Source organism: Narcine bancroftii, chromosome 4, assembly GCF_036971445.1.
Source record: "Narcine bancroftii isolate sNarBan1 chromosome 4, sNarBan1.hap1, whole genome shotgun sequence".
NCBI lineage: Eukaryota > Metazoa > Chordata > Chondrichthyes > Torpediniformes > Narcinidae > Narcine > Narcine bancroftii.
In genome coordinates, this window is record NC_091472.1 from 99,715,327 (window position 1) to 99,741,904 (window position 26,578).

A 26,578-nucleotide genomic window follows, 5' to 3' on the forward strand; every position below is an offset into this window, starting at 1 on the left:
GTGTGATCTCATATTTTCCCAAAGACAATCAACATAACTAGCTGGATCATAGAGTGTTGTGCTTGGACTCAGATTCACTAACTCATCTGACAAGATTAATGTAGTCCCATATACTAGCCCTGCCGCTAATCATCCAAGATCTGCCTTAACAGCAGTATGCACTCCAAGGAGAACCATGGGCAAACAAACGTTCACTCCACAGAAATGCGTCACCACCTGCTGTTAATACTGCCTTCAATTGTCGATGGAAACGCTCAATGAGGCCATGGGCCTGCAGATGGTAAGCCATAGTGTGAATATGGGTAGTGCCCAGAAGATTAATAAGAGCTCAGAACAACACCGACACAAACTGAAACCTCAATCCGTTGTAATAGTGACCAGAACACTGAAAGATGGGATTCAACAATCCACGAAAGCCCGAGCGACTATCTTCACAGAGATGTCAGTGATAGGAATGCCCTCCTGCCACCTGGTAGTCCAGTCTTCACAAGTGAATAGATAAGTATACCCCCCCCGAGATGGCAGAAGTAGGCCTACCAAGTCAAGGTGCAAGTGCTGAAAACGGATCAACAAAATCCCCCAGTTTGGATTTGGTGTGTCTAGAGACTTTAAAGAGTTGACATGGCATGCAGGTCCTTGCCCATCATCCAACATCCTATTTAACGTTCTGTAACTAGCTTGATCGATGTTCTTCTACCAGGATGCTATAGATTGTGAAGAGACTCAAAAATCTCCCATCTCATAGCCGCCGGCACAAAAGGCCAAGGCCTTCCTGCGGAAAAATTGCAGGCTAATTTTTTCACCCAATTCATCCAAGGTCACACTTTGAAGATAGAGACCAGAGTTGATCCGGTGATTTTTTTGGGAACCATATGCAATGGTGAAACCCAGTAGCTGTCAGATCTGCGCACTATGCCCAACACTTGCATGTGGTTGGATTCTGATTTTAAGACTGTCTGGGGGACCCCACACAACCACTAGAGGACCCCAAGTCTCTATATGGTGAGTTACTACATGTTTAACATCAGTGTGATTATTCAATGGGGTCATTGGCGAGGGAAGAACTTGAGGAAGGCTTGGAAATGCAGGAGCCAGGTTGAAGGCAGCTGATGACATTGGAGGGACAACAGATGCAGCTCACTTGCATATAAGAGCTGCAGTCCACCAAGCAGCAATTTTTCAAATCCACCAAAGAAAAATGTGACAAGAACTCAACTCCCAAAATAGAATTTGCAACGTTTGCAACTGTGAAAACCCACCGAAAATGTTTCTTGAGACTGAATCCAACATGAGTGACCTATGACCATATGTTTGAATATGAGAATCATCTGCAGCTGAAAGAACACTCGACATATTGGGGTGCATGTGTTCCTCCGTGGTTGGAGGGACCACTGAAGTCTCTGGACTGGATTTAACAAGAAATTGAACACCTGAGAGACAGTCTTTGAGGAAAAGAAGATGGCTGATGTGCCCATGGGCAGTAGATGTCTCTACTGCCGGGCCTGGTCACTTTCCGGCTACCATATGTAGAAGTCGCAAAGTGGCTGACAAGACCAGGCAGAAGCACCAAATTTCCCATGCTTCCAACAAATATAGCATCCATCACCTCTACCTTGTCTTCAATGACCACAATTCCGTTGCATGCCCAAAGCCTAGAGCCTAGAGCTGCATAACCAGTGCTGCCATTTGCTGGTCCAAGTCCATAATCTGAAGATTGATATGGTGCTGGTGCTATCTTCAATTGAGAAGATGGTGAATGCAGCTCAGAACATCACACAAACTCCCCTGCCTTAATCAACTCCATTGACACTTCCTACTAACTGAGAAAGGACCTATCACACCCCAAGCACAAACTTCTCCTTCCTCGCATCAGGGAGAAAGTTCAAGAGTGTGAAATTGGTTTAAAGACTGTTTCTTACTTTTTGCCATCAAGTTCCTGAATACTCAGAATAGTATTGCCATATACAGTGCTCTCCATAATGTTTGGGACAGAGACACATTTTTCCCCCTTTATTTGCCCCTGTGCTCCACAGTTGTAAATTTGTAATCAAACAATTCACATGTAATTAAACTGCACAATTCGGATTTTATTCAAGGTTATTTGTATACATTTTAGTTTAACCATGTAGAAATTACAGCACTTTTTATATATCGTCCCCTCGTTTCAGGGCACCATAATATTTGGGACATAGCAATGGTGTGTCTATTAAAGTAGTCACATTTAGTTCTTTGTTGCATGACCCTTACAGCAATGACTGCTTGAAGTCTATGATTCATAGGCATCACCAGGTGCTGAGTATCTTCTCTGGTGATGATCTGCCAGGCCTCTACTCCAGCCATCTTCAGCTCCTGCTTGTTTCAGGAGTTAGTCCCTCCAGTTTTTTCTTCAGCATATGAAAGGCATGCTCAACTGGATTTAGATCACATGATTGACTTGGCAATTCAAAACTTTTCAGTTTTTAGCTTTGAAAAACTCCTTTGTTGCTTTAGCAGTACATTTGGGATCACTGCTTTGCTGTAGGATGAGGTACTGTCCAATGAGTTTGAAGGCATTTACTTGAACTTTAGCAGATAAGATGATTCTATACACCTCAGAATTAATTTAGCTACTGACATTAGCAGTTACATCATCAATAAAGATAAGTGCACCAGTACCTGTGACAGCCACACACGCCCAGGCCATAAAACTCCAAGCACCACGTTCCATGTTTCACAGATGAGGTGGTATGCTTTGGATCTTGGGAAGTTCCTTTACGCCTCCACATTTTTGCTCTTGCTATCGCTGTGATTCAGGTTAATCTTGGTCTCATCTGTTCACAAGCACCTTTTCTAGAATTGTGCAGGCTCTTTTATTTTATTTTTGATTTTCCAAAACTTGCACAAATCCAGAACAATACAATCTTTCTCAACAATGATATATTACATTCAGAGTCCTTTCCCCCACCCTCCTCGCCCAGCCCTTTTTCCCTTGACTCCCATACCATAATATCACAAGGAAAAATTATATTAAACAAAAAACATAAAACACCAAATATCTATAGAGTCACACATCCTTAAAGGAACCTAATATAAACTCAAAGTAACACAAGGTAAAATGAAAAAGGCACAAAACAAGAGCAATCATCTGCGCCATGACCCATTTCCTTTACCTCAGTCATTTTACAATTAGTTCGGATTTTTACTTTTTTCCTATTTAGATGGGGTGTAACTTTATCTGCGTACCTATATACTGCAAATATGGTTGGCATACCCCAACAAATGTGTCATATTGGCTCCTTAAATTGTACATGATTTTTTCCAGGGGAAATCAACTCTGCATTTCCGTATTCCATCATGTAATATTTAGTTGGAAGTTGGACTTCCATGTGACTGTTATACATTTCCTGGCTACTGCCAAGGCGACCTTCACGGATTGAATTTGATACTTGGACAGTTTAAAACATGTGTCCATAATGTTTCTCAGAATGTACAATTCCGGATCCTGTGGAAAATTCACCTTTGTAATTTTTTTTTAGAATGTCCCTCAGGTCCTCCCAGAAGGATTTCACCCTTGTACACAGCCAGGTTGAATGGATAAAGGTGTGGCGGTGCACATCCCCATGGCGAACTGGCCCTCCTTGTATCACCACGTGGCAGGGAAGCCATGGGGAAATGGCGTTGTCAGAGGTTTCTCTCTGACTCCAGCATCCCTTCCAGCGTGCACCCTGGGCAGCGATCATGATGTCACAATGCACCAGGTGACTGAGCTCATGCTACCCTTATAGGGGTGCATTGAATTTGAATAAAACCAGTCATTAACGACCCTCAATGTGGTGGCTGTGTTTCTTCCACTGCTCATACCACCATAGTGGTGACCCCTTCAAGCCCAGATGTTTTTCTGGACTCAAAACAACATGGATTCAGCAGAGGTTTAGGCTGTCTCCATCAAGCTTTCCCCCACTGACCGAGAATGTGGTTCGGGCAGGCGGAAGCACAATTTCAACTCCGCAACATCTCCTCAGACGCCACAATGTTCTATCATGTCGTGAGCCCTCGGGACAGATCCACCGGCCGCCAATTCCTGGTGGACACAGAGGCTGAGCTCAGCATCCTTCCCCCCCACAGCATTAGAGACACGCACCCGATCTCGAGGACCAACCCTGCAGGTGGCCAACGGCTCCACCATGAGGACCTATAGCACCCACAGGGCACAGATCCAAATCGGGAAGGAGAAGTTTCACTGGAGGTTCGTCCTAGCCTCCATGGACACCGCGCTGTTAGGGGCCGACTTCCTCAGAGCTCACAGTCTACTGGTTGACATGAAGGGCAAAAGGCTGGTCAACACCTGAATGTTCCACTCCACCTGAATGGACATAGCAGAAGCCCGCAGGCCCAAAATCACCACCGTAGCCGCCACCAGGGATGAGTTCGACGAGATCCTCCACGAATTCCCCATCATCTTAGAGCCACAGTTCAATGCTGCCCTGCCCCAGCAAGGGGTCTTCCATCACATCATCACATGGGGCCCCCCGTTGCACACTCGACCCAGATGGCTGCCACCCAAGAAGCTCCAGAAGACAAAGGAGGAGTTCTCCAGGCTCCAAGAACAGGGAATTGTCCGGCGCTCGGACAGCGCCTGGGCATTGCCGCTCCATATGGTCCCGAAATCGTCCGGGGGCTGGAGACCGTGCAGGGGTTACTGTCGGTTGAACGATGCAACCACCCCCGACAGGTACCTGGTGCCCCACATACAGGACTTCTCCGCCAACCTCCAAGGCGCACGGGTCTTCTCCAAAGTGGACCTCGTGCAGGGATACCATCAGATCCAGTGTATCCAGACGACGTGGGTAAGACGACCATTATCACCCCTTTCGGCCTCTTCGTGTTCCCTTCGGTCTAAAGAACGCAGCCCAAACATTCCAGCGCCTCATGGACGCGGATGGAAAAGACCTGGACTTTGTGTTCATTAACCTGGACGATACTCCCATTGCCAGTCACAACCACAATGAACACAAAGCCCACCTCCATACACTCTTTGCCCGGTTGGCGGACTTCGGCCTCAAGGACAACGTGGCCAAATGCCAGTTCGGCAAGGAGTCCCTCCAGTTCCTGGGGCGCACCATTTCGGCAGCTGGGGCTGCGCCGGCACCAGAGAAGGTAGCGGCTGTTCAAAGATTCCCCAAACCCTCCACCCTGAAAGGCCTCCAAGAGTTCGCAGGGATCATTTCATCCCCAGAGCCACGTGCACCATGTGCCCATTGTTCGCGCTCATAGCCACCAAAGAAAAGACTTTATCGTGGTCTGAGGAGGCAGACAGGGCTTTCATCGTGACAAAGGAAGCTCCAATCTGCGCCACGTTGCTGGTGCACCCACGGCTGGAGGCACACACGGCGCTCTCCATGGACGCCTCAGCTACGGCGGGGGTTGGGGGGGGTGGTTCTGGAACAGTGGCTCAATGGACAGTGGCGCCCGCTGGTCTTTTTCAACAAGCAGCTGCGCCCACCGGTGCTCAAATACAGCGACCTCGACCAGAAGCTCCTGGTGCTGTATTTGGCTATCTGCCATTTCCGCTACTTCCTTGAGGGCAGGCCGTTTACAGCCTGCACAGATCACAAGCCCCTCACTCAAGCACTGGCAATGGCCAAGGATCTATGGTCCACCAAACAGCAGCGCCACCTCTCGTACGTTTCTGAGTTAACGACCGACATCCGACACAGGGCCGGCAAGGACAATGTAGTGGCAGATGAACTCCTCCGTCCAGCCATCAACACTCTCGTGCCTGGTCTGGATTACAAGCAACTGGCTCAGGCACAGAGGAACGATGCAGAGATGCAGGCCTTGCGGACCGCCACCTCGGGTCTCAAACTCGAGGATGTCCGGGTGCCTAGCAGCCTGGACACATTGCTCTGCGACGTCACAACAGGCACACCGCGCCCGGTGGCCCCACACTGGAGGGCGAAGGTCTTCAGTCTGATCCACAACCTCGCTCACCCAGCAGTAAAGACAACCGTGCGGATGGTCGTAGAGCAATTTGTGTGGAATGGGCTGAAGAAGGAGGTGGTGGAACTGGCCAGGAACTGTACCAGGTGCGAGACCTCCAAGGTCCAGCAACATATACGAGCCCCCATCCTGAACTTTGACCCGGCAGTTCGCAGATTCCAACACATCCACGTTGATGTCGTTGGGGCCCTGCCAGTGTCCAAGGAGGTTCGTTACCTCCTCACGGTGGTGATCGGGCCACAAGATGGCTGGAGGCCATCCCGATTAAGGAAACCTCCGCGGAGACGTGCGCCAGGACTCTGGTCAGCCAATCGATCGCCCGTTTCGGAGTCCCGACGCACATCACTAGTGACAGAGGGGCACAGTTCACATCTGCCCTGTGGACTCAGATGGCGAAGCTCCTGGGGGTCAAGCTCCACCACACCACAGCATATCACCCGCAGTCCAACAGGTTCCACAGGCACGTGACGGTATCACTTATGGCCAGGATCTCTGGACCAGACTGGGCGGATGAACTACCCTGGGTCCTCCTCAGGATTAGGACGGCATCCAAGGAGGAACTGCAGGCTTCAGCAGCAGAGATAGTCTATGGTGCACTGCTTTTCCTGCCTGGTGAGTTTTTTGGCCCAGACCCCGACACCACGGCCACCGACAAAAACCTGCTGGTGGACCTCTGCAGCAGGTGACTGGCCTCCCTAGCTCCCCCATCCAGCTGTTTCATCGCCCCAAAGAGCTCAACTCGGTCCAGTTCATTTTCGTGCGGAGGGGACCACAAGGTGCACTGCTACAGTGACCATTCGAGGGGCCATACAAAGTCTTGTACTGGTCCAGCGGAACCTTCACCCTGGACGTTTGGGGGGGGGAAAAGAGAGGAACCTTTTATGGTGGACTTATCACAGCCGGTGCAGACGGCCGCACCCAAGCGCCGGGGCCGGCCGCCAAAGCGTCAGGACTTGTAGCTGGTTCTGGGGGGGAGGGGGGGGGGGTTGTGCTGCGGCGCACATCCTCATGGCGAACCAGCCCTGCTTGTATTGCCACATGGCGGGGCAGCCATGGGGAAATGGCGTCGTCAGAGGTTTCTCTCTGACTCCAGCATCCCTTCCAACGCGCACCCTGGGCAGCGATTATGATGTCACAATGCACCAGGTGACTGAGCTCATGCTGCCCTTAAAGGGCCGTGCTGAATTTGAATAAAAAGTCATTAACGACCCTCAACATGGTGGCCGTGTTTCTTCCAATGCTCACACCGCCACAAAAGTTCCAATTTCCACACCACACCTAAAGCACATTTCTGAAATTTATGATTTGGATTTATGTAATTTTTGTGGTGGGAGGTACAGTTGATGCAAGAAATTATATTATACCAACCTGCACCTGGTATTAATAACTCCTGTCATGCTGTCCCAACACAGGTCTCTGTAGTACCACTTGTGGATTGTTGTGCCCAAGTCCGACTCCCACCTTTCCCTTGCCTTATGTAAGCCTGGCTTCAGGCCCTCACTTTGGAATAGAAGATACATAACGGAAATAAACTTACACATATTTCTCCTTCGAATTAGAATCTCCAGGTCACTACACATGGGTAGGGCCATCGATGATCCCAAATTATCCCTTAAGAAAGATCTTAACTGAAGATAGCAGAAGAAAGTTTTATTTGAAAAATCATATTTATTCCTCAGCAGTTCGAATGACACGAGCTGTTCCCATTTATGACAATCCTTAACACACACAGTCCCCTGGATCTTATTATCCAGAGTCATAGGAATTAATCTGTTCTGGGACAAAGGAGTTTTAGGAGATAGCTCCACTGTTAGCCTGATATATTGATTTATTTTTTGTCATGTCTGAATTACATGTTTTAATATAGGGTTATCTGTTTCCCTTGATATCAGTTTAATATTCCACTTATATATTAACTCTCCTGTTTTCTGCTACTGTGTGCAATCCAATTTGTGCCAGGAGGGGGTACCGATGCAAAGGTTAAAACCTTGTGTTTTTAATTCTTAGTTAATTTTGTGCCTGTCTCTTTGAGAACTATTGTTTGTTGTGTAATTATAATGACTATAATGTAATATGTTGTAATATCTGCCCAGACTAATGGTTTGCTCATTCTACAAGATGTGAAGGAAGCATGTGCACGATAAATTTTTCTTTGAATTGTGCATCTCTTTAAAAGCTTTATATATCAATTATATCTTCACATACTTTTTATATCTCTATTATACAGTAAATACTTTGTTATTCATTGTTATGACATGCAAAATGTTTATCTGTTTTATCAACAAAATAAAACTACATAAAGTAACAGCCACAGAGTTTGATTTGTTGGATTAAAGAAATTTGGGATATATTACAATAAGGACAGTGTTGTCTATAACCACCTCCCTCATAGAAAAAAAGTGATAAACCTTGACTGTGCCGCCCAATAGTATTTTTTGGCAGTTTCAGACCTCTCAATTTTTCCATGGAGTCCCTTGCCACCTTACTGTTCCACAAGAACTTCCTGACACATCCATTGAGTGTCTTAAAGAAACGCTGGGGCAATGGGATAGGCAAGGAATGAAATAGATATTGCAGATTAATAATGGAGGATAGGGCTGGGCCTTATGTTAAAAATTATGAATTTAATTGTCTTATCCATTACCCTAGAGCCTCTCCATTAACTTCCTCCCCCTCCTCCTTTTCCCCTGGTACTTATCTTCCTTCCATCTTATCATCCGTGGGTCTTTGACACAGATGACCGTGCTCCAAATAAAACCTAAACTAAATGAAAAAGCTAGAACTGTGGCGGCGCACATCTCTTGTGGGGAACCGACCCCATTTGTATCACCATGCCGGTCGGGCAGCTGTGGGAAGATGACGTCGTTGAGGGATCTGTGGCTCGTGGCTTAGGCCAAAGCGTGTGTCTCGGGCAAACGTGATGAGGTCACCGCCAGTGCGGGACGGAGCTCATGCAGCCTTTAAAGGGCGCGCACGAATTTGAATAAATCAGTTCAACTGAAACCCCTCAGCGTCCTGTGGTATGTTTCAGAGTTAGAAGCTGCCGCTACAAAACCAACAAATTAGACAAAGAAAAAAACAGGAACACCCCTTGCCCCAGTACCCCTACCCACTTCTCCTCTTCCTCCTTGCCCTCCCTTTCTCTTCCCACATCCAATCCCACACAACTAGTGCCAACTCCCCCATTAAGATGGAGTGTGCCTATTACACTCATCTACCTCTTACTCCGATTCTTCCCCCTTCTCAGAGCTCCCCAGAGACTGGTGGGCTCTTTCTATTTCCAAATTATCCCTAATTTGGTCCCTCCCCCATACTTCTGGGATCAATTTTTTAAAGGATCCCACTGGATCTCTCCCCTCTGCTCCCTCCTTCATCCCCACTTTCTTTATATTCTTTCTCCTGCTATAATGTTCTAAGGAATCAATTTTTCCCCATATTGTTTCCCTCTCTCTTATCTACACATCCATCTCACTCTCCCTCCTTTCTAATCTCTCTTCCACCTTATCTAATCTCTCTTCCATCACCATTATCCTTTCACTTAGATTATCCAATCTTTCTTTAATTACATTCTGGCCCACCACCAGTTTTTTAAAATGTTTTTTGCATTTTTTGAATAGCTTCCATAATGTCCCTGGTGGTGGGTACCAATCTCTCCTTATCCCCCTGTCTTCTTTTTCGCTTAGTCCTTCTTTTCTGTTCCTTTTCCTTCTCCTTCTGTCTCTTCCTCTTTGCTATCAGAAAGTGTCAGGCTGGTGCTGCCTGTAATCTCCACATTACTATATCTAGGTAGGGTCATAGATGGTCCTAATTTTTCCTTTAAGAAAGATCTTATTTGGAGATAGCAGAAGAATGTTCTATTAGACAAACCATATTTGTTCTTTAATTGCTCAAATGACATGAGCTGCCTTCGTTTGTAATCGATACGCCTGATCCCTTTCTGGCACCAGGTGCCCAGTATCTTATAACCCAAAGCCAAGTGTTCTGGGTCAAAGGCATTTTAGGAGATGTCCCCACCTTCCATCCAATACATTGATTTATTCTTTGCATATCTGAAGTATATGGTTCAAAATGGGGTTACCTGTTTCTTTGAAATTAATTTAGTGTCCCATTTATATATAAATTCTCCTGCCATCCTTTCACCTACTGTGTGTAGTCCCATTTGTGCCCAAGAAAGTGGGGGGGGGAGGGCGGACTTCTCTCAAACAGTGACGTGATAAATCTCACCTGGGCTGCCCAAAAATATTTTTTGAAATCCAGTAATTTTAACTCCCTCCAAATTGTAATCCCATGTCAATTTTTCCATTGCAATTCTAGCCACCTTACCATTCCAAAGGAATCTTCTGACACATTCACTGAGCATCTTAAAGAAACCCTGGGGCAATGAAATGAGTAATGACTGAAAAAGATACTGAGACTTGGAATCATCTTCAGACAGTTAACTCTGTCCACCAGTGTTATGAGCAGAGTTCCCCCTCTATCAAGGTCCTCCTCAATCTTCCAGAGCAATTGGAGATAATTAAGTTTGTATAAGTTATGTAAATGTTTATCTTTTTTTATCCATAATTCTTAATACCTTCTTGCAGCCATTTAAATTGACTTCCCTGTTGATACTGTCTATAATCTCCATTCATTAAAGGGATAATTTCACTTTTGTTCAGATTTACCTTATATCCTGAGACTGTCCCATAATTCTCCCGTGTGGTCTTCAGCCTACCCAATTACTCCTCAGGGTCTCTCAAATACACTAACACATATCAGAAAAAAGGTTGATTTTGTGCTCCATTTGGCCCACCCTGAACCCTCTTTTGTCTGGATCAGTCAGTGGTTCAATTGCCAGTATGAACAAATTAGCGCGGTTTCTTAGAAGGAAACTATTGTTACCAATTGAAAAGCATAAAAATGCAGACGCTAGAAAAAATAAAACAGAAAACCCAGAGATATTCAGCATGCCAGACAGCTACTGTGAAGGGAAATAGAGATAATGTTTCAGGCTAATGACCCTTCATCAATAATCATCATCATTAGATGTGTTTTGTGGAAGGGCCAGCAACGACTGCATATCCTTTGATGTCTTTGAGAAGTTCACGCTCTACTTTCTTGATCATACGAAAGGAAACTTTCATTATCTTGATGGTAGAGGGATGGTAGATTTTGCTCCTACCTTCACTTTTGTGGGGAAAGAATATATGAGCTCTTTTACCTCAGGAAGTCCAAAAAGATTGGGCAAATATTTTGCAGAAATTCTATTCAGTCTGCAATTTGTATCCTTAAGCTTCTGGTCACATCACTTTACTCCTCATGGTAAGTGTGGGTTCAATAGTATCTTTGCCCTCCCACACTGCTTCAACAGAGCTTAGGGAAAGTTTGGTAATCAATACCATTTTTCAATTGTACAGCCTTTTAAACTTATCAATAATCACTTCATTTTTTTTTACTCATGCATGGGACACATGTAATTGGCAAGATCAATATTTATTACCCAAGTAATGTGTGGTTTGTTGGCAATTTTAGATGTGTTAGGAATAAATCACATTCATTTCAATCTCTCTTTACTTATCCCTTCACCATCCCATTTGGTGCAGTTTTGTTACCGTGTCTGAGCTCCTCTTCATTGAGTACCTGGCTTTTTGTGCTTTCTTCCATTCGCTTTCGCAAGGGCCAGCGCTAGCTTAAATTCTGTAACGTTGCTATCAATCAGCAACTTGAAATGTTAACTTACTTCTTTCCACAGATGATACGCATTTTCAACATTTAGCTTTCATTCCAGAAATTTGCAATGGTATCTGAGATATGACATTTAAAAAAAGAATGCTAACCAGTGTTGGAATACTTTGAAATTATTTTTTTTCCAAAAGGCTCTTAAAATTAAACAATTAGCACTAAAGTGAAAAAAATGTTTCACTTTAAATTGCTGTGCCTCAAGATTAAATAGATGTTCATACCTGTTTTACCATCAGTTTTGGGATCCATTATGACAAATTCTGGTCGAAGTTTACTTATTCTCCTTCCTTTTAAAATTGGCACTAGTCCACCCAAGTATTCCAGGTACAGCGTATAGCATGGCCCTCCTACTTCTGGGTCATCTTCTGTACGTTTCATAGTGCAATGCAGTCTTTCATTCCCTGCTGTCGGGTAACTGACAAAATCTCTCATATTATTTGGGTCCGGAATGGGAGGCTAAGGAAAAACAGCAATAAATACTTAAATAATCATCTTAATTCATAAGCATTACTGTGACAGTAAAAAGGTTTATACATAATGAGGTTAAATTCTTTGATGAGCTTTCTAATTTATTGAACTTCACTCAACATTTTACAAATTTATTTGCAAGATCCAACACTGGGATTTATTTCCCCTGAATGGAGGAGACATTTAAGAGTAAACCATGTCTTATAGGGAATACCAGGTAGGTTTCCTTCCTGATGGGTATCAATGAACCATGAGGCTTTTATGACAGTTCAGTTATTTACTCTTCATAAAATTAGCTTTTTAAAATTCAAAGTTTATTTGGAACTCAATACAGTACCTCGTGAATTGAAAGCATTGAACCAGTAAAGCTGTAAACTGTTCCAACAACAAATCCAATTTTTTTTGTGAAAATTTTATTTAATTGTTGGATCATTACAGAAAAAAACCAATGAATAAAATATTAGTGAGATATCCATATCCAATGATACAAAAAAATACTTTTATATTTTTCTCCCCAACCCCACCACCCAAAAGTAAAAAAAGAAAAATACATACCATTTAATATATAATATTAGCATATACAATCATTAGTTGTTATTAAAATTACTGATTAAGAGAAGTGGAATAGGTAGAAGAGGTGGACTGAAAATTATTCATAAAATCCATATATGGTTTCCAAAAACTTTAAAAATTTTCAATTCGGATTCCTTAAACTAAACGTAATTTTTTCCAAAGGTATACAATTTTGCTTCTCATTATACCATCTACTTAATAACACTTCTCCATCATCTTTCCATGATATCGTTATACATTACTTTGCAGTAGCTATTGCAAATTTCAATTTTGTATCCTTTTCATAAATATCTCCAAGTAAAAATATTCTTGGATCCTTTGGTATCTTCATCGTCATAATTTGTCCTAATAATAAACTCAGTTCATTCCAAAACCTTTTCCACTTTTTAACAAGACCACACTGAATACAAAAAAAGTCCATTTCTTTCACACATTGAAAACACTTATTTGAAAGATTAGGATTAACTCCATTTAATTTACATGGTGCATAATATAATTGATGAAGAAAATTATATTGAACCATTTGATATCTAACATTTTCTGTATTCGTAACACTTTCATAACATAATTTTGACCAAATCTCCTCCTGAATTTGTATATTTAAATCTTTTTCCCATTGCATTTTTGATTTTTATAAATCTTTTTTCTTTGTCATCTCTTGTAATTTTTTATACATATTAGTAATAAATTTCTTAACAAATATACCTGTTATTATATCTTCAAATTGACTTTGTTTAGGGTGTCTCAAATCTACTCCAAGTCTCTTTTTCAAATACATTTTTAATTGATAATATGCAAAAATTGTATTATTATGTATATTATGTTTATCTTTTAATTGATCAGAAGTTAAGAAAAACGATCCTAAAAACAATCTTTTACTCTCTGTAAACCTTTACTCGACCAACTGTCAAATAAAGAATTGTTCAAAGTAAAAGGAAGAAGTTGATTTTGTTTTAATAAGATTTTTGGTAATTGATAATTTTTAATTCAATATGAATTCTATTCCATATTTTAATATATGCTTTAATACTGAAAAATATTGAGTTCCTTTAAACAATTCACTATTCTATTTATACAAAATTAAATTCGGAATAGTTTCAACAATTTCATTCATTTCTATTTGAACCCAAGCTGATTTTTCACCCTGTAGATAACAGGAGGACAAAAACCTCAATTGAGCTGCTTTAAAATAATTCTTAAAATTTGGTAGTCTTACTCCACCCTGATCAAATTTCCACATTAATATTTCTAAACCAATTCTCAACATCTTACCTTTCCAAAGAAATTCACATATTATTTTATTCAAATTTTGAAAAAAAGGATTCCGGTACATGAATGGCCAATGATTGAAATAAATATTGCATTCTTGGAAAATATTCATTTTAATACAATTCACTCACCCTAATAATGTTATTGGTAAATTTTTCCATCTTTTCAAATCCTCTGCCAATTTTTTAACAATGGTAAATAATTTAACTTAAACAAATTGCTTATATTTCTATTAATTTTAATTCCTTAATATTTAATTGCTTCATTTTGCCATTTAAATTTTGTCAGTCTTTTACATTGAGAATAATCCATATCCACCATGGGCAACAAATCAAAATCTTGAAAAACCATCTTTAACACACTTGCTTCAACTACATAGGAACATGAATAAATTAATTTAGCTGCATCTTTTGTCAGACTGCAAATTAATATTGTTATTCCACTGTGATTTCATGCACACCATGAAAACAGTAACAGAAGCCAAAATACTATCACCCAAGATACCTTAAGTGAAAGACCTTTACCTTGTCTACCTGCTCCTTGTGTAGTGCTCTGAATATCCAGACTTAAATGCCTATGATCTGGCACACAGCAGGTTCTCTATTTTGTTGTTCAACCAGAGCATCTGGTTAGGGAAAATCTTGAACGATTTGAAGGGGATACTCGACAAAAACTGTTTTGATAAAGTCTGTCATGACCCTGTGTAATCATTCAAATCCTTAGCTGAGTCCTCAAGGAAGTAACCATTCTTTAGTGACCACCTTCTAGCTGTCCTGATCTCTGGAGCCTCTCTTTTTAGGATCTGTCTGTATGCAGGCAGAAGGAACATGGCCAGGTGATCTGATGAGAGCAATTTCGTCATTCATTTGCTCGATATTTTCCTGTTAGTCTCTCCCAGCAAAAAAAAAGCCATTTCACAATATTCTTTTAATAAATATTTTATTTAAATCAACATGTATATGATAGTTATAACAATTAATAACAAATCACAATATTACAATGTTTATAAGTATATGTTGATAATATATAAAAAAAGAAAACTAAAGCCACTACTAAAACTAAAAACTAAAAGCCCTAATCCCCCCAAACTAAATTAATCCTAACCTCTAAAATATACATTTAAATAAAAAATACATAATAACATAGCTACATATTAATTTGGATTGCTTCGGACAAGGAACCCAAAAACACTGTTCCATAAATTATTATTCATTTAGAGAAAACTTCACTGGTCAGAATTCAAAATAATTGAAAAATTTTAACTTTAGTTTCACTATTCTGGCATACAGGGTCCAAATTTGTAAAAATACAGAATATTTACCCCTTAATTTTTTTCTAAAGGAATACAACTTTGAATCTCTGTATGCTATCTTTCTAAATGAAACATCTGAATTCCATGTAACAGCAATACATTTCCTTGCTATTACTAAATGAACATGAATAAATTAATTTAACTGCATCTTTTCTGTCAGACTGCAAATTAGTATTGTTATTCCACTGCGATTTCATGCACACCATGAAGACAGAAACAGAAGCCAAAATACTATCATCTAAGATACCTGAAGTGAAAGACGTTTACCTTATCTACCTGCTCCTTGTCTAGTGCTCTGAATATCCGGACTTAAATGCCGATGATCTGGCACACAGCAGGTTCTCTATTTTGTTGTTCAACCAGAGCATCTGGTTAGGGAAAACCTTGAACAATTTGAAGGGGACACACTCGACTAACTTAAAGCTAACTTAACAAATTTTAATTGAAAAATCTGACAAAGATGATTTAGGAGTAATACTGTCAAAATTTCCAAACAATAATAATTCAGGATTTAACGGAAAAACACCACCAGTAGCAACGTTGTAGAAACTCTTTAACAGAACCCACAAAGGATTAACCATCAAACAAGACCATGTAGAATGATGAAATTTCCAACTTCTTTTTCACATCTAAAACATTGGTCTGATATATTTAATCTCCATCTACTCAATTTCTAAGGTGTAATATACCATTGATGTAAAAAATTATAATGGAGTTATCTATATCTTACATTGATAGTATTAGATATAACTTCTTTACATAAATTTTGCCAGACCTGCTGATCTATTGTTATACTTAAATCTTGTTCCTGTAGCACAAGCGACAATGAAGAAATCCACAGCCACCACGTTGGATGTCCTTAATGACTGTTTTATTCAAATCCCGTGGGTGTGCCTTTAAGAGCAGCGTGAGCTCGGCCACCGCGCAAGCGGTGGCGTCATAATGGCAGCCCAAGGCGCATGCTGGGTTGTAAGCACGAGGCAAGGAGAACCTCTGATGGTGCCATCTTCTCATGGTTGCCCCACCACGCGGCAGTACAAGCAGGGCCAATTTACAAGAGAGTGCGCAACCACACAGTCCCCCCCGAACTGGCTTACACGTCCCGCCGCTTGGGCGGGCGGCCCCGGCGTTTAGGCATGGACCCTTGAACCGGCCGCAATAGGTCCAAGTGTGTTGCCTTTAGGTGGTCCACGGTGAACAGTTCATTTTTTCCCCCCAGGTCCAAAGTAAAAGTCTTGCCGGACCGCTGGAGGATCTTGTATGGGCGCTGCAAAGGTGCAGTGTGCGGTCCGCACCGAACAAAAACAAATTCCGCCGAGTCCAGCTCATTGGGAAGATGGGTCTGTCGTGCGCCGTTATGCGTGGGCAGTGGGGGGGCTAGCGAGGAGAGCTTGCTATGGAGATCCGCTAGCAGGTTCGTGTGCTCAGACACAGAGCTGGGTTCTGGGCTGAAGAACTCGCCGGGCAACGAGAGTGACGCACCATATACCAGCTCTGCAGATGACACCTGTAGGTCCTCCATGGGTGCTGTTCTGATGCCGAGGAGGACCCAGGGTAGTTTGTCTGCCCAACCGGGGCAAGCCAAGAGGGCTGACTTCAGGTGGTGATGGAATCTCTCCACCAAACCATTTGCTTGCGAGTGGTAGGCTGTGGGATGGTGGAATTTAACCCCCAGGAGGTTCGTCAGTTGAGACAAGAGAGTGGAGATGAACTGGGTGCCTCTGTCGCTGGTGATGTGAGCTGGAACTCAGAACCTTGTGATCTAGTTGCTCACTAAATTCCTGGCGCACGCCTCAGCAGAAGCCTCCTTGATGGGAATGGCTTCCGGCCATCTCATGGTCCGGTCAACCACTGTGAGCAAGTAGGGGGTCCACAATATCGACATGGATGTGTTGGAATCTCCTAACTGCCGGGTCAAACTGCTGAATCGGGGCCTGCGTATGCTGATGGACCTTGGAGGCCTGGCACTTGGTGCAGCATCTTGCCATCTCGGCTACCTGCTTCTTGAGCCCATGCCATACGAACCGATGTCTTCACCAAGGGCTGGGCCAGGTCGTGGACTAAGTTGAAGGCCCGTGATCTCCACTGCGGCAGGAATACTGGTCGCGGTGAACCGGTGGAAACGTCAGAGCATCGTGCTTGGGCTGTTCGGCAATTGAATGTTCTGGAGGTCGAACCCCAAAATGGCGGTCCAGAGGGCCTGCGTCTCCGCGTCCTCCCTCTGTGCTTGCACCAGTTGGTGTAGTCTAGGCTGGGGGCGAGGGAGTTGATTGACAGTTGGGAGAGTGCGTCCGCCACGACGATGTCTCTACCTGTTCTGTGCCGGATGTCAGTGGTGAACTCAGACACGTAGGCGAGATGGCGTTGTTGGCGGGCCGACCACGGATCCTTGGCCATCGTGAGGGGCTTGTGGTCCGTGAACACCGTGAATGGCCTGCCTTCCAGGAAATAACAGAAGTGCCGAATGGCCAGGTATACCGCCAAGAGCTCCCAGTTGAAAGCGCTGTACTTGAGCTCTGGTGGGCGAAGGTGCCTGCTAAAAAAGCCAGCGGGCGCCACTGTCCATTAACCCAGTGTTTGAGTATGCCTCCTACAACCATGGCTGAAGTGTCTACTGAGAGCATGGTGTGTGCCTCCGGGCGCGGGTGGACCAATAAGGTGGCGCTAGCCAAGGTGTCCTTTGTTGCCGCGAAAGTGCTCTCTGCCTCCTCTGACCAGACCAGATCCTTATTCTTAGTGGTGATCAAAGCAAAAAGCGGCCGCATAATGTGGGCGGTGCTGGGGATGGAACAACAATAAAAATTTACCATCCTTACGAATTCTTGCAGGCCCTTGAGGGTGGTGGTTTTGGGGAACTGACGTACGGCCGTGACTTTTTCTGGCTCCAGGGCAGCTCCTGCTGCCGAGATGGTGTGCCCTAGGGACTGCACCATCTGCTTGCTGAACTGGCACTTGGGCACGTTGACTGTCCCGCCAAGTGGGCAAACAGGGTGCGGAGATGGGCCTTGTGCTCCTCGAGGTCATGGTTGGTGTTAAGTATATAGTCAAGATAAATAAACAAAGTCCAAGTCCCTACCCAATGCATCCATGAGGCGCTGAAAAGACTGGGCTGCGTTCTTGAGCCCGAAGGGCATGCGCAGAATTCGAAAAGGCCGAAGAGGGTGATAATCACCATCTTACCAATGTCCTCAGGATGGACTGGGATCTAGTGATAGCCCCGCACCAGGTCGACTTTCGAGAAGACCTGGGCACCGGGGAGGAAAGAGAACTTCTCCTTGGCTAGCTGCAGCTTCTTGGGCAGAAGTCATCGGGCCTTGGCATGCAGCTGGGGGGGGGGGCCTTGCGTGGAGATGTGGTGGTATACTCCGTGTGGGACAAGGCAGCGTTGAATCGGGGCTGCAGAATGGAGGGGAACTCATCAAGTATGCTGGAATACTTGTCCCTGGGACCGGCGATGGTGGCGATTTAAGGCTTGCAGATGTCCATGGCATCTAGGCGAACCGAGTGGAATGTGCAGGCATTGAAGAGTCTTTTGCCCTTCATGTCAACTAGTAGGCCGTGCGCTCTAAGGAAGTCTCCCACCAACAGCACTGTACCCACTGAGGTCAGCATGAACCCCCAGTGGAATTTATCTTTCCCGAACTGGATCTGCGCCCTGCGGGTGCCGAAGGTTTTGATGGCAGACCCGCTGGCTGCCTGCAGGGTGGGACCACAAGCTCGGGTGCATGTCTCGAGGGTGGTTGGGGGCAAGACACTCAGCTCCGCTCCAGTGTCTACCAGGAAACATCGGCCGGTGGACTTGTTGGTTATGTGCAGGAGGATGTTCATGTGGTCAGCCGTCGCAGCCATCAACAGCAGCTGGCTGGGTCATTCCCTGGTAGGTATATGGTTGCCTGCACTTACGAGCTTGTGCCCCCCAGCATTGATGGTAAAAGCACTGGGTGGGATGGTGCATCTCTGGCTTGTGCTTGGGTGGGGGGGTGGTTGCAGCCGGCTGGTTCCTGGGCAAGTGACCTGGCTGAGGGCGGCCTCGTTCTCCCTCTTGGTGTGCCAGAGGGTGTCCACTCGGGCTGCGACTTGCTGTGGGTCTGTGAAGTCCTCATCTGCCACAGTAGGAGCTGAACATCCGCGGGCATCTGCTCCAGGAAGATCTGGCGGAACAACAAGCAGGGCTTGTGATCCTCTGCCAGTGCCAGCATCTCATCTATGAGGGCCAATGGCATTTGGTTTCCCAACCCGTCCAGATACAGGAGTCTGGAGGCACGCTGCTGAGGGAAGAGACCGAACATGCCCAGAATGTTCTTGAGGGCAGGTTATTTACCCTCGGCTGGTGGGTTGTGGATGAGATCATCCACCCTGGCTGCCGTCTCCTCGTCCAGCACGCTCACGACGTGTTAAAACATTGTGGCTTCTGCGGAAATGTTCCTGAGGTGAAACTGCGCCTCCACCTGCCCAAACCACATACACGGGTGATGGGTCCAAAAGGAGGGCAGTTTGATGGCAACGTCGTTGATCTTGGCTGGATCCACGTTGTGAGACCAGAAAGACGTACGGGCTCTTCAAGGCCACCAATGTAGTGCAAGCTACAATGAAGAATTCACAGCCACCACGTTGGATGTCCTTAACGACTGTTTTATTTAAATCCCATGCGCACCCCTTTAAGGGCAGCATGAGCTCGACCACAGCATGCGCGGTGACGTCATAACAGCTGCCCAAGGTGCACGCTGGGCTGTAAGCAGAAGGCAGGGAGAACCCCTGACGGCACCATCTTCTCATTGCTGCCTCACCACGCACTGGTACAAGCGGAGCCGGTTCGCCATGAGAGAGTGCGCTGCCACATTCCCATCTTTCTTTTGAATGAAACAAACCTACTTTAGATGTTTCTTCTTGTAACAATGTATAAGCTATTGAAATAACAAAATTTAGGTTTTTCCTTCAACTTTAATTTACTCTAAATCTGTAAGATTTTTAAAAATCATTTCAGATCCTAATTTCTTTCTTAAATATGCTCTTAATTGAAAATAACACAATAACGTATTATGAGGAATATCATAAAATTTTTAATTGATCAAATGACATCAATCTATTATTATCATGACAATCTCCCAATATTAAAATTCCTTTATTGTTCTAAATATTTTAAAAAGATGATCTTTTGAGAGGATTAATTAGTGGCGTTTTTAACGATAAAAGATTTTCATCAATTTCTAACTTAACTTTATTCCAAATATTAAGCAAATGTTTTAATATTGGTTCCCATTTGTAAATAAATTCTTCTGATATAGTTTCTCCAATTTTATTTAATTCAATTTCCACCCAAGATGGTTTATTTTTTGTAAACAAAGAAACACGAAATCTTAATTGTGCTGCCTTATAGTAATCCTTAAATTTATGAAGTTGCAATTCTCCTAATTCATATTTCTATGTTAATTGTTCTAATGATTTTCTTTCCATTTTTCCTTTACAAAGAAATTTCCTAACTTGTTTATTTAAATCTTGAAAAAAAATTTTGATATATAAAGATAGGTAAAGTCTGAAATAAATATTGAATTCTCAGAATAGTATTCATTTTAATACAATTAACTCTTACATTAAAGTAATAGGCAAATTCATCCATTTTTAAAAATCTTCTTTTATCTTCTTAAATATTGGAATATAATTTAATTTATATAAATTTTTCAAATTATTATATGTATATCTAAATGTTTAATCTCATCTGTCCACTTAAATTGAACTTCTTTCGATATTATGAATAGTCTCCTTGTACCAATTCCATTGCTTCACTTTTATTTTATATCCTGAAACCGGCAATAAAATCTAGGTAATAATTGTGATTGAGTTAAATAAACTAATACATCGTCAGCAAATAAATTAATTTTATGTTCAGTCTGATTTATTACAAATCTTTTCAACTGTCGGTCATTTCCAATCTTTTTTGCGAGTGGCGCAAAAGCAAACAAAGCTGGTGAGGACATCTTTGTCTACTTGATCTAGTTAAATTAAAAAATTGAAACATCTGTCCATTTGTTATTATTTTAGCTTTAAGATTTATATATAATGCCTTAATTCAATTTATAAAACTCAAACCAAAGCCAAATTTACTTAAGACCTTTAAAAAATCCCATTCTAACCTATCAAAAGCTTTTTCTGTATATAAAGCCACGATTACACTCAATTTTTTTTTTCTCTGTACTAAATGAATTATACTTAATAACCTTACTATATTTTCTGAAGTTTGTCTATTTTTAACAAAACCTGACTGGTCTATATTTATTAATTCAGGAAGATAATCATTAATCCTATTCGCTAACATTTTTGCTATAATTTTATAATCAGCATTTAAAAATTATATAGGTCTATATGAAGCTGGTTTTAATGGGTCTCTATTTTTTTTAGGAATAACTGTAATTATCACCATGGCAAAGGTTTCTGGAAGATGATGCAGTTTCCAGGCTTGTACTATTGCCTTCATAAATAAAGGAATCAATAAGTCTTTAAATTCTTTATAGAATTCAACTGGAAACCCATCCTCTCCTGGATATTTATTATTTTGTAAACAATTAAGTGCATCATGAACCTCTTGTTCAGTAAAAGGACCATCTCAATCATCTTTACCTACTTCAGTTAAACTTGTTAATACCATTTGTGACAAATGTTCATCTATAGCCTCCTCATGTAATGATTCAGATGTATATAACTTTCAATAGAATTTCTTAAATTAATCATTTATTTTTTGTGATTTAAATGTCACTTCATTGTTATTCTGTTGTACTGCATTAATTGTTCTAGAGGATTGTTCCGTTTTTAATTGCCAAACTAAAACTTTGAGATCGTTCGCCTAATTCATAATATTTTTGCTGAGACTGTAATATCATTTTCTCTGTTCTATATGTTAACATTATATTATTGTAATTTCTTATTAATTAAACCCAACACCCAACCCCAACCAACCAATTTTCCCTTGCAACCGCTGCAATCGTGTCTGCCTGTCCCGCATCGGACTGGTCAGCCACAAACGAGCCTGCAGCTGACGTGGACTTTTTTACCCCCTCCATAAATCTTCGTCCGCGAAGCCAAGCCAAAGAAACTTCTATATTTATTCTCCAATGATTTTTGTAATTCTTTTTCAATATTATATCCTTTTCTAATTTATCTATATCCTTCATATATTCCTTTTTGTATTGAAGTATAACCTATAATTTGTCCTCTTAAATAAGCGTTTAACACATCCCAAATAATAAACATATCTTGTGTTGAATGTAAATTTGTATCACAAATTAATTCTACATGTTGTTTATAAAAAGACAAAAATCTACCCTTTTCAATAATAAAGGATTTAATCTCCAACTATATACTGAGTATTTTTTTTTCAACAAATTCCAATTCAATCAACAATGGAGAATGGTCAGATTATATTGTTTTATAATCAATATTTAAAACTCTTGATTGATTTTGAGACGAAAGCAAAAAAAATCAATTCTAGAATATGTATCAAATTTATTAGAAATAAAAGGAATAATCCCTTCCTTTAAGATGTATCGTCCATATATCAATTATATTCAAATCCTTCTTTAAAAATAACAATATTTTCATGCTTTTGATTTAACTATAGTTCTTGATGATTTATCCAACAAAGGTTCCAAACAGAAATTAAAATTTTCACCGACTAAAACAGTTTAAAGTATATCTTCTAAATTCAAAAAAGTATCTTGGAGAATTTCTGATCATCTGTATTTGGTGCGTACATAATTAACAAAGTCTATTCCTCAGACAATATTTGACAATTTACCATTACATATTACCCACTGGATCTGTAATTACATTTTGAATTTTAACTAGTAAATTTTTCTTAAATAAAATTGCTACTCCTCTAGCTTTACAATTAAATGTAGAACAAACTACCTGGTCTACCCAAACTCTTTTTAATTTCAAGTGTTCTTTTTCGGTTAAATGAATCTCTTGTAAAAAAGCAATATCTACTCCCAATTTTTTAATGCAGGATAAAATTTTCTTTTTTTATGGTCCCACCCCACAGTTTTAAGATTATTCCTTCTGGTATAATTTTCCAAAATGCCAACTTTCCCAAGCAGATTTTCTTTCATAGAAATCAAACCAGTCATTTTATCTTCATTTATATTTGACCTTTCTTCAACAGGTTGTACTTCTTCATGCACATCTTGGATTTGCTCTTCCACTTTATCAACTCTTTGTGAAACATTATTTATCAATTTAGTTGTTTCTGTTCTGACTTGGTTCAATCCTACAGTTAAAAGTTTAAAATTACTCTCCAATGTATCAGAAAGTCTGTCAATTTTAGCATCAATTTTATCCATTTTCTTATTAAAAGTCTTTTTCTTGCCTGTAGATCTTTCTTCTTCTGAACTTGTCCTTTCTTCTTCGCTTCCATAATCCTCTGAGTCCTCTTCCACAGAAGTGTCATCCTCCTGTTCAGAGGTGGAGACGCTGGAGTGGCCCTTTAAAAGACCTGAAGTTTTTTTTCAAAATTTTTTTTTTATCTGCAATGCGCATACCCGACTTCTCACACATGCGCGATGTAGTCTTAGTTTTTCCAACAGTGCCATTTTTGCGGGGTACCGCAGAGAAGGCGCCGGAGAATGGTCTTTCAATTGGGCCCTCACCAATGGATCCAGAATCAACTTCACCGGTCTGCTTCGATGACAAGGTAGGCCTGAGTTCTCTTTACTTTCTCTCTTCCCATTTTTCTTTTGGTGAAGTTTTTGCAGCTTTTTCTTTTTTTGGCAGCATTTTTCTTCTTCTGATGAGCACTTTAAAGTAACTTTAAAATAGTTTTTGTAACTTTAACTTTGCTTAATATGCAATTTTTTTTAGTAAATCCCTTAGGAGTCAGTAGGTTGCATGGTGTTCCACATGTCCCCTCCATTTCATAATATTCATTCTAAAATATAATCAGATAAAGCTTTTCTTTGCATTTGCATTCCTGACTAGATACATGATTTATCTTGGATGCAGTATAGCACACAGTGCTCAACCATAAACCTACCTTTACCAGTGGTGAAACACTGTTGTGTCAAACAGCTAATATGGGCCAATGAGAAGAAAAATGATTCAGAATTGGTCACTCTATTCCATTGTGTGGGGTCAATGCCTCCTACCACCTGATTTTTTTCTGTTTAAAGTTGGCAAAATTTGAAACATATTAAATATATAAAGAAATACACCAGATAAATATCAATAAGCTACTAAAGCATGCAATTAATTTGCATGTAATTAGCCTTAGAATATTTAAGGTTGGTAAAATTAAAATGCAAATTCACAATTCAGTCATGTTTCATTTATTTAAACAACCCATAATTAAAACTTATCTCAATATGACTAACTTTGTGAATAATTATTGGGTAAGTAAAACCCATGTGTCTGAAGTACTTTGCCTGTTTGCTTTTGGAAAATATCGACAAGACAGAGAACAGCATAGGAACAGGCCTTTTGGCCCACCATGTCTGTGTCACTCATGATTCCAGGCTAAATGATTCCCATCTCCCTGCCTCTCTCTCCAGTCCCCTCCTGTTTTTGTGTGTGCCCAAATGCTTCCACCATCTCCCTTGGCAGTATACTCTAGGCACCTACCATTCTCGATTTTAAAAAATGGTTTATAAATCTCTATTAAACTTATTCTCTCTCACCTTAAACCTATATCTTCTAGTATTTGAAATTTCCACCCTGGGGAAAAAGTCCATCTTTGCTGCTCATAATTTTATAAACTTACATAAAGGTCTCCCCTCAGCCTCCAATGCTCCAGAGAAAACAATTAAAATTTGCCTAAGTTTTCTTTGTATTTAATACAATCTAATCCAGGTAATATGCTTGTGGATTGCTTCTGCACCCTACCAAAGCCAGAACATCCTCCCTGTTATGCCATGATGAGAACGGCACACAACTCTTAAATGTAGCCTCACTCACATTTTATGCAGCTGCAACACGACTTGCCAACTTCTAAACTCAATACCCTGCCCAATAAAATCAAGTAGCTGTATGCCTTCATTACCACCTAACCTCTTTGTGTTGACACTTTCAGGGAAATACAGGAGTAAGTCATCTTCAAATATGCAAATAGACAAGAACATATTAAAATCAACTTAGAAAAACAAACCCATCCAAAATGAAGCAAACAAGAAGTCTGCAGATACTGGGGTCTAGTGCAGTACATAAAATTAGAGGAGAAACTCAGCAGGTCATGCAGCGTCAATAGGAAAAAAAATCAGTCGACATTTCAAGCCTGAGCCCTTCTTCGGATGTGAACCCCTTCTAAATTGATAAGCATTGGTGATTTTATTAAATCAATTCAATTATTTCATCAAACCCTTTACAGAAATACAAAATGTTGCATCTAACCTCTCTATTAGACAATATAGTTGGCAGTTAGATGGCATCCTGCTACACTGCTGGACTTAGACTGAGCTGAGTAGCCAAATACACTATATCTGGCTTTTCCGCTTTAAACTAATCTTAATCTGCATTTCATGAGAATCCAATCTTCAGTAAAACTAGATCAGGTTGCTTTTCTCTATTTTAATATGAATGTTTTAAATCAATCTTCTATTTTTTAACTAATTCAACATTCATCTTTGATGATTAGGGTTCAGAAACAGTGGAAAAAATCACCAGGCCCTTGGTTTCTGTCACTTGCACCTCCACACTATGGCATGTTGCAGTGACATAATTGACACAACAGGGAGCTGCAGGCAACCCATGAGTGATTAGTGAGAGGCATTGGCCAGATGGAGGAAAGATGCAACTCTAAGATACATATAGTATACAACAATTTAGAATAGTAACGTTAAATAATTTGATTACATACAACTTTTGAAGGTTAATGAAGAATTGTTTAGAAAGATCTACAATTCCCTAAAATTGGGATGCTTAATTCAAGATTAAGATGGGAGGTAGATTTAAATACACAAATAAATGAGAAAGAATGGATGGAATTATGAAGAAATAATATGACTAAAATTGTAAATGTAAGATATAGGTTAGTCCAGTATAATTTTATACATCAATTATATTTGACTCCACAAAATTAAATTCAGCTATTTCAGATTTATGTTTTAGGTGTAGATAGAAGATTGGAACTTTTTTGCATTTTACTTGGCAATGCCCTAAAGTTAGACATTTTTGGTTGGAGATGGATACATTTTTGGAAAAAAAATACAGTGGTAATAAGGTTATAAGACCTAAATTAAAATTAAATATGTATCAAATTGAATTTGTTTGAATTAC

At 41.3% G+C, this 26,578-nt stretch overlaps 1 protein-coding gene across 4 annotated transcripts in view; it reads right to left on the bottom strand.

Moving 5' to 3' along the window:
* tulp4a (TUB like protein 4a) overlaps window positions 1–26,578 on the bottom strand; it is a 175,678-nt gene that overhangs the window by 54,813 nt on the left and 94,287 nt on the right. For all 4 annotated transcript variants that reach the window (XM_069932188.1, XM_069932186.1, XM_069932185.1 and 1 more), the window contains one exon: window positions 11,922–12,156. In XM_069932188.1, coding sequence (XP_069788289.1) covers window positions 11,922–12,156 — 235 coding nt within the window. The remainder of the gene's footprint in view (window positions 1–11,921; window positions 12,157–26,578) is intronic.